At 35.9% G+C, this 8,955-nt stretch overlaps 2 protein-coding genes and 1 pseudogene across 2 annotated transcripts in view; all 3 read right to left on the bottom strand.

Annotated features, from left to right (window-relative positions):
* Positions 1–989, bottom strand: part of LOC104822265 (vicilin-like seed storage protein At3g22640) — a 2,043-nt gene extending 1,054 nt beyond the window's left edge. Inside the window, exons 1-3 of the mRNA XM_010553417.1 lie at positions 564–989; positions 276–451; positions 96–178 (exon numbers count right to left, since the gene is read on the bottom strand). Of these exons, the coding sequence (XP_010551719.1) occupies positions 96–178; positions 276–451; positions 564–924 (620 nt within the window). The 5' untranslated portion in view covers positions 925–989. The remainder of the gene's footprint in view (positions 1–95; positions 179–275; positions 452–563) is intronic.
* Positions 990–2,622: 1,633 nt separating this feature from the next.
* LOC104822515 lies at positions 2,623–3,887 on the bottom strand (annotated as a pseudogene).
* A 3,563-nt stretch (positions 3,888–7,450) lies between these two features.
* On the bottom strand, positions 7,451–8,953 carry LOC104822514 (protein IQ-DOMAIN 14-like). Its single transcript, XM_010553765.2, has 4 exons — positions 8,891–8,953; positions 8,502–8,741; positions 7,785–8,405; positions 7,451–7,691 (listed from the first exon to the last, which is right to left on the bottom strand). The coding sequence occupies exons 1-4, from the start codon at positions 8,951–8,953 to the stop codon at positions 7,674–7,676; spliced, it is 942 nt and encodes a 313-aa protein (XP_010552067.1). The 3' UTR covers positions 7,451–7,673.
* Positions 8,954–8,955: the final 2 nt, after the last annotated feature.

The following is an 8,955-nucleotide window of genomic DNA, read 5'->3' as shown; positions in this document are numbered from 1 at the left end:
CTTCCGATATCTATCAAACATCAAATAACAGAAGCAAAACGTTACCTGGTTGGTTACATATATATATATGTATATCAGCGGTATGAGGAAATCATACATTGAAACTCGCGGAGAGGACTTTGCTGCTGAACCCGTCGAAGTAAGATTGTTGAAATTCGGCTGCAGCCGGGAAGAACACCTGGATATACAAATCAGGGATTAGTTTCTTACACATGTAACAGCTTCTGTAATGAGAAGGGTTTTTCTTTTTAATGTCGAAAATGAACAATATGAACCTGGAAGCTGCCCGGGATGTTGACGGGGACGAAGATAGCAGCGAGGCGGAGAGGCTCATCGTCGCCGGTGTTGGCCACATAGTGTGTGGTTCCTGCTGGCATTCTCACCACATGACCCTTCTCTATGTGGAACGTTTCCTTTTCCTCTTGTGTCAAAAACATTGCCACTCCCTTTCCTATGTATACACACACACACACACACACACACATATATATATATAATCAGTTTTGAGAAAATTAAACGAACTCATACTAATTAGTATATAGATTATATATGTATATATATACCTTGGAGGACAACAAAGACAACATCCGCGTCAGGGTGGTGAGGCTGCACAAATGTTCTAGGAGCCATCTTCAAGAAAGCGAAGCGGTAGTTCTCTATGCCTCGAAACAGCCATGATCGACTTGTGAAGCTCGGCAACAGCTTCATGAACCCTTCCTTCGACCTTAGCAATGTCTGGAAACTCCTCTGTCCGAAGTAGAACGGATGCTCCCATCCTCCCACGCCTCCGGCGTGGGGCTGTGGCGGGAACTCGTCCTCCGCCACCGTCTCCGGCGGTACGACGCGGTGGCTGTGGCCGGAGGCTAGGGAGAAGAAGAGGAGGGCTATGGTTATGGTGAGGAGATTGTTCCGCGTCATCGCCATTTCTTGTGGTCTCTCTCTGTGTGTGATTGAGTGTTTTCTTTTTCTTTTTTACGTATTTTAATTTTAGGGAATGAAAAAGAAGAAGATGATGATGCATGTTTTTATAGGTACGAGTGAATGCCATGCAAGGTGACGAGTGTGATGGACAGCAAGCCGCAAAGAGACACTCGACAATCATGATACAAGATTCCATTTTTTTTTTCTCGACACCCTTTGGCTTTTTTTTTTGTATCATAATATGTATATATACACACACATACATATATATGAGTTTGTGATAACAACAGAATGCAATACTGACAAAACCTAGATGATGAGTTCGGATGAGTAAATTGAGCAGATAAATACGGGCAACACTTGGCTTCATGGGTTACGGACAATATGCGTACGAAGGTCCGATGTTCGATTACGTGGCACACACGTATATGACATGTGTATCATTGAATATGCGACCTCACACTATATAATGTGGTTTCACCCCTATCCATATATGAAAAGAACCATGAATGATTTATTTAATCATTGTAGCCAATTGGCATCATTAGGAATTAGGAGTTATAGTGTTGAAATAGAAGTAAAATATGGAGTTTAGATCTGATTTATAACAATTAAAGGTTTACTATTAAATAAAAATAAAATATATTTATGTCAATTATATTTTATATTATTTGTTTCTCTGATATTTTTATTTATTTTTTAATAATTTTTTCATATGTAAATTATTTTTTCATTGAAATATAATAAAATATATAATAATAAAGTTGTTCCAACCTTTTTCTCTTTCATTTTTTTTTATTTTCCGCATTTTGTTTTCAATAAATAGTACGCTATTAGTTTTTATAAACTCTAAATCTCCATGTCTTCACCGTATCTATTTATTCTATGAAAACTAAATGTTTTACATAAATAATTAGAGGAAACGATAATACTACAATACTTTAAAATGTTGTATTTTATTTAATTCCGAAGTTACGAAATGAAAACGTAATGATCAATATAATTTTGTCCTTTGGAGCCCAAAACCATACAGACCCGCAAGGGGCCGAACCCTATTCATGTGTAACTTTTGAACTGTTCAAAGACATAATTCTCCTTCAAATATACGGCGAGTCTAATTTGTGACCATATCTTAGAGAAAACCCGAAACTCAGCTTAAATTTAATTTTTATTTCTCAATCTAGTCACAATTGTGAAGAATTTAGTTTCCAACGAAAAAAATGTGATGTATAATATATCCGACACAATTTCTATCGATTATTGTCGCAAAATATATCGTAATATGACATGGAACTATAAATAAATCATTCTAGTCTAGAATATTTAATAGTTATCTCCAGTCTAGTTGCAATCAACAAAGAAAACAAGTATATATGTATATGTATATGTATATGTATATGTATATGTATATGTATATGTATATGTATATGTATATGTATATGTATATTTCAGACACCAAACACAACAAACATACAAGGTCTAACAATGTTGTCTGATCATAAGAAAAAAAAAACTATATACACAAAAACATAACACATAAAACTCCTGTTCGTTTCAAAACAATCACACTTAATTCCCAAAACATCGATTTATAAAGCCCATACTCACGTCAATGCATAGATAAATCTTCCGTGGTATAACCGAAAGCAGAAAACCTAATTCGTACGTACGGTTTTTTTTAATCTTATGTCTTCCGCACGGTCAAGGAGCCTTGTAATGCGGCGGTGGCGGCGGCGGCGCGGCGGCGGCGGCGGAGGCGGAGTGGTGCAACAGAAGGAGCCGCAATCGATAGGATAAGTATAGAAACTCTTGCATTCGCCCAAAGACCGTTGCGTTGGTCGGTGAGGGAGACAGTTTTTTCGGTCGTCGAAGCTCCAGAGCTTCAGACAAGCCGTCGGTTCGCCTGAGAAGAAGTTGTAAGAGTACGTAAAGTTCTCGAGCTTCGGCAATGTACATATGCTCTTTGGAATCTCGCCGGATAATTTGTTATGCGCAACGTTCAATTGCTCCAAGCTCTTCATACTTCCCATCGTCTCCGGCAATGGGCCTACCAAGTAGTTGAAACTCACGTCGAGAACTGTTAACTGGTCAAGGGAACCGATCTCCCGGTTAAGACAACCGGTAATCCGGTTATTCGAGAGAATCACTTCGTTCAACGTTTTCCCCATTTTGTAAAAACTCGGAGGTATACATCCCCGGATATCGTTGTTGGCTATGACAAGAACCGATATCGGGGAGTTACCGATGTTTTCGGGTAAACTAAACTGGAACTTGTTGTTGTTTATGAATAAAGCGTCGAGCTTTAAGTCGAACGCCTCCTTAGGAACATCGCCGTGGAGCTTGTTGTACCTTATGTCGAGAAACTTCAAAGAGGGCAACGAGAAAACGACTTCGGAGGGGAAACCGCCAGAGAATTCGTTGTTGCTCACGTCGAGCTCGTTGAGAAGCCGGAGATACTTTAGTGTTTTTGGTAATTTGCCATGAAAACGGTTAGAATTGAGATGGAACAAGGCAAGGTCGTTCAAGAGACCGAGTTCTCGGGGAAGAGAACCGGCAATATTGGCACGGTTTAGGTCAATTCCAGCCACGGTTAAGGTAGAAGGATCGTCGGGTGCCGGAGCACAGAATACACCGGTATAGTTACAAACATTCGGACCACACCATCCGGCCGTGAAATTATTCGGATCAGACGTTATGAGACGTTTCCACGCTTGAAGAGCCGTGTAGGCTTTCAAGAGTCTAGGGTTTGTGATGTGTGGAAACCAAGAATCACACTCGGAACATGAGTTAATCGGGGGAGGAGATGAAGGAGGAGGAGAAGTGTAATTAGATGTTTGGTGGGTCGGTCCCGCCAAGAAGAGGAGGATAAAAGCCGTGGCCACGGCCGCCACGGCCGAGGAGGAGGACGGCAAGAACCGGCATGGAAGAAATAGGCTTAGGCCGGTGAGGTTTTGCAACGTTCTCATGAATGAATGAATGAATTGAGGAAGAGCTTTGAGCTTGCTTGTTTGTGTCGTGAAAATGGAGGAAAAGGGTGTGTGAGATTTTATGATAAGTACGTGGCCACAACCACTCCTCGTTGACAAAATCATGGTTCGTAGGGTGATGAACATTGATATAGTCAAGTCTTTGTTTTGCTTTGGCTTATTTTAATCTGTATGGTTTTTATTATATGGTGGTAATACAAATTGATGGACTGACAATAAAGTCTTTCGAGTTTTTCAATTTGACTTTTCTTTGGTTTGGCCGTCGAGGAGGTAAATTACAAGGAATGTTCTTAGACATATCCATAGACAGTCGAACAACTAGACATAGTTTTCTCGTAACATAATATTCTATCTTATTGAACTTAAATAATAATAATAATAATAATAATAATAATAATATGATGTATATTCCGCATGAAAAGTAATGTTTATTTGTTAATTTATATTATTCTGATCGTCCATATCCTGCAAATACAATGAGCTTGGCGGTTGGCTATAATATAAAGATATTGACTTCGTTCCATATATGTGTAATTGGAAGAAGGAAGTGCGAATGATAATTATGTATAAGATGATTATATGTATATAACAGTTTCAGAATCTTTCGGTATACAGATCGATGTTTCTCCATTAACAAAACCAAACCATTTTAAGCACCTTTGTAATTTTCAGACAATTGGTTACAGTGGCGGATCCAGAAACTTTTTTAAGTGGGGGCAAAGATTATTATATATATAAATAAAAAAAATTAATAAAAATATATCATCATAAAATATTTACCAAATTCTATATTTTTTATTTTTTAAAATTTATCCATAATAGCTTTATGTATAACTATTTAAAACTTATATTTTGTGGGAAACAAATTAGACAATTATTTAAATTGTCTATTATGATATTCAAGATTAATCAAATTAAAAAACTTATCATCTTCTATCAAATTGTCGGTATAGATATTAAGTTCACGTCTAATATACATTTGTTTTAAATAACTGAAATTATCACGATAAAATTCACACAATTTCACTAAATTTGACATGTTAAACTCGCACAATAAATTAACAAAACTCTATACTGTCATGCAAATGAAAAGTTTTGAATTTAACTCGTCAAAAAATGATCATTAAGTTCCTGAAGTTGTAAACCTATAGTAATATAAAAAAATATAACGGGTAATAATGTAAATTGTTTAAACTTTTTTTATTTTATCTTTTTGAATCTACGTAATTTTTTTTATATTGATAATTCCAATATCGTTTTTTCGCAAAAAAATACATTTTATTTAAAAGTGAATCTCATCCAATATCTCTTTATTGTTATAATTATTATTTTTATATATTTCACCAATTAAATTTAGAAACATATGAACAAATAAAAAATAAAAATGATTAAAATATAATCATAATATTTAGATATCTTTAATATTATTATTTTATTTTTTGTGTTTTGTCTATATTTTGTTAGAAAAAGAGGGAAAAAATAAAAAATATATATAGAAAATAAAGAGTAAAAACATGGTAACCGCGTAACCTAAAAAGAAAAAAGAAAAACAATTTTTTTAGAAAAAAGTAAATAAAAGAACGGGAGAGGAGGTGAGGGTGGGGGCAACCACAAAAATCAGATGGGGGCATTTTTTTAACTTTGGTTATAATTTTATAAAATCTATAAATAAATTGTATAATTTTAATTAGGTGGGTGGGGGCATAGGACCCCACTCCAATACACGTAGGTCCGCCCCTGTGTGTATATATATAAGCATGAACTAACGTATGTGAATGCTACTTTACAATTTCTTATTAATAACCACTTGAGCTTTTTTATTTCCCGTTTGTTTATTAATGGATTTCATTTATTCACGGTATTGCAATGATTTTGCTTTGTTACGGAAGTTTCGAGCTCTTGGTATGGTTAGGTTCACATAATTTTAGATTTAATTTTTTTCATTTCATTAAATAATACCTTTTTTCGATTATTTTTATATTTCATTTGAATATTTTTTTAAAATTAATTTTTAAAACAAAATATGATTAATAAATAATTAAAACATATATGATTTGGATATATATTGATATGGAATAAACCTAGACACATTGAATTGGTGAGCTTAATTGATACTATAGATGATAAGGCGATCAAATATCTCATAATCTCTAAGAAAATACGAAGAGATGATATCTGTGGTTGTAGATCCGATGTGTTACGAGACCGACAGACATGGCCATATTTTTAATTAAGTAATGTTTTCTATTTTATAATTAGCTTTAATTAATTATTTTATTACAAAACTCTGTTTTTTTTATTAATCTCAAAAACCCAATTTGCCGTAAAAACCAATCAGAGTTTTATTTATCAAATCCCACTGGCATGTGGAAAAAGTCGACACGGAGAGAGGGTCCAAATAACCTTTTTAAAATTTGTCTGGTAGGTATTTAATTTTTCATTATACACCTTAAAATAATATATATATATATATATATATATATATAAAATGTTATTCGATTTTCTTAGTTCAAGAACTGTATGCGGAAAGTTAAAACATGAGGTCGCACGGAAATACATTTTTATTACAAAACCATCAAATTATCATATTTTATCAACTTTTTTTTTCTTCTTTTTTCAGGTTGGGATCACGAGAGAATGCATTTGTCCGAATACAAAATACGAAATGTATTAAAAAAACCGTACGAGCGATTAAAAATTCAATTACGCGAGTCATAAAATGATACTATATCGTAATGTGCATATTAAATCTAAATATCTTGTGGTCTAAATCAAATAAGAAATCTAAACATATGTTAATATAATTAAGGATGTTTATTCAATCTTTATAAAATTTCAAGAATAAATGTGTTGCATCGACCAAAAACTGAAATTTGATTGATAAAAAAGAGTAATATTGAAACCTGTAAATGATCACGAACCATTTCGTATAATCTTTTAATTTAATTTTCTAATTGTGTGTAGATAATAGATAAGTTATAACGTGCAAATTATCTCGAGGCAATCAATACAAAGAATATAAAGAGTCCTAAATAATAAAGATAGAATTTAATGCTGGACCTAATTGCTTCTAACAGAAGCCAATGATGGTATTCCATAGATGAATAAAACGATTCATTGAATTCAATAATCGATAGATGTTAATTTTTTTTTGGGTAACCAGGTTTTCTGGGCCGAGGCCCAGACTAATCCCGGGACCGGAAGCAAGCCATGTGATTTGAATTATGCGCTCCCTCCCCAGTCTGGGTTCGAACTCTGGGCGGGACAGACGCTTTGCGTCCCCGTTTCATCGGTTGAACTATCCAGGTTGGGTTCGATAGATGTTAATTACACATATAATCGGATATTATTTATCCAATCTATAACCATATTATACGTATAAAGTGTTTTTCAACGGAGATAAGAAATTTTTTTAATGGGGCTTGATTTCTACTTACATTACACGTAAGAATTCTTGATTTGGTCACTTCAATCAATTTCGTCCCCATGTTTGGTGCGTCCGTTGTAATCTCTGAATCAAACGCATCCATTTATACAGATGATTAACAGACGAACCAAACATTCCCAGGAATTCAATTGAAAACGAGGATAAATAAATAAATCAAAAGAAAAAAGATTTCAAGAACAAATACGGGTCCCGACACTTGACAGTTATATATTAGTGGAATCCTTCATCGTCTTGAAACTCTTGTCTGATGCTGTTTTATAAACTCGAAGTCATCGTTTCTTCTGTTCGTCTCCTTTTGAATCAATCTTCCAAATTCATTATCTGTTTCCATGAGCCTGCAAACAAAACTAAGGCATATTAGCTCAGAAATCTTCCAGATGTTTCACGTTTCTTGGAAAAGAAGCAACAGCCTCCAAACTTCAACTCACATCTCCTGCAACAAGAGATCTGCAGTAGTTTGTGTTGGTCATTACAGTACTGGTGGATCCGCATTCACTTTCCTTGACCGATACGTTAGATCTATCTAGCTTAATCGCCATCCATGGATAGTACTGATTCTGATGATGTTCTTCATGATGATGATCCTTAGAACCCAGATGAGACGACGATCTCTGCATCCGAACAGCCCTTGGGACGCCGTTTCTAGAACTTTCCATCGAAACCCTTCTTCGCCCGCTCGGCTGGCGCTCGTATAGTTCGGGAGGCCTCTGCTTTGGTGCACTATGAGACCGTACCTTCGCCCGGGAAGACTTTGTATTCGCCATATAGTTTGGACACAAAGAGTATTCGTAAGAAGAAAGAGAATCCCCATTAGAGTAATCTTTGAATCTGAAACACTGAGGACTGTTCTGTGCAGTGGTGAATGAGTTATAGTCCTCGAAGTGTCCACTATACGCTCGAGGAGTCATCTCCGTTATGGCTGAAGAAGCTGCTGGGGAGTACTGATGGAACATCTGCTCGTGTTTTGACGAGAAATTACGAATTGGGTCATTGGAATATTGTTCAGATCTCATGTCCATCTCCACGATCTTGATGTTCTCCTCATTCTCCTGCAGAGAGAAGAGATAACAGTCAGAATCTGCATTGTTTCTGATACGGGTTTTCTTTGTTGGATTCCAGAGTAAAGATTTTTTGTTTTCGGGTACGTGGTAAATGTTCTTGATCCGGTTTTCTTGAGACGATTTCCTGTGAGTCGAGGATCTTGGATTCGAGGGTTTTGTCTCTTCGATCATACGGATCATCCTCTGTTCCCGAGCCTTTGCTTGTAATGTGATCAAAGCCTGCATACAACGTAGCGTGGCCGTGGCTTGTTTCCTCACCAAATGCCCCCTCACCAGTGCCTGCAACTTCACTAACCCTTTTAACGCTCTTAACGCCTTCCTGGCCTGCCCAAGAAAAAAAAAACTTTTTTTTTTACCATCGGAAAACCATGATTCACCGATATGGGTAATATATAAACGTTATCCGTTAAAAAAAAAAAACCCGTTAAATCCCCGTGTATACACAATTGCTATAATACCCTTTAGTATTTTACCAAGTAAGAACGGAAATACGCCTGAATTCTCAAGGCCGCAGCCTCTTCCACCGCGGCTGGCATCC

The sequence above is a fragment of the Tarenaya hassleriana genome, unplaced genomic scaffold (assembly GCF_000463585.1).
Source record: "Tarenaya hassleriana unplaced genomic scaffold, ASM46358v1 Cleome36, whole genome shotgun sequence".
Taxonomy (NCBI): domain Eukaryota; kingdom Viridiplantae; phylum Streptophyta; class Magnoliopsida; order Brassicales; family Cleomaceae; genus Tarenaya; species Tarenaya hassleriana.
The sequence above is the reverse complement of the archived record's forward strand: the minus strand, read 5'-3'. Positions and strand labels throughout refer to the sequence as shown.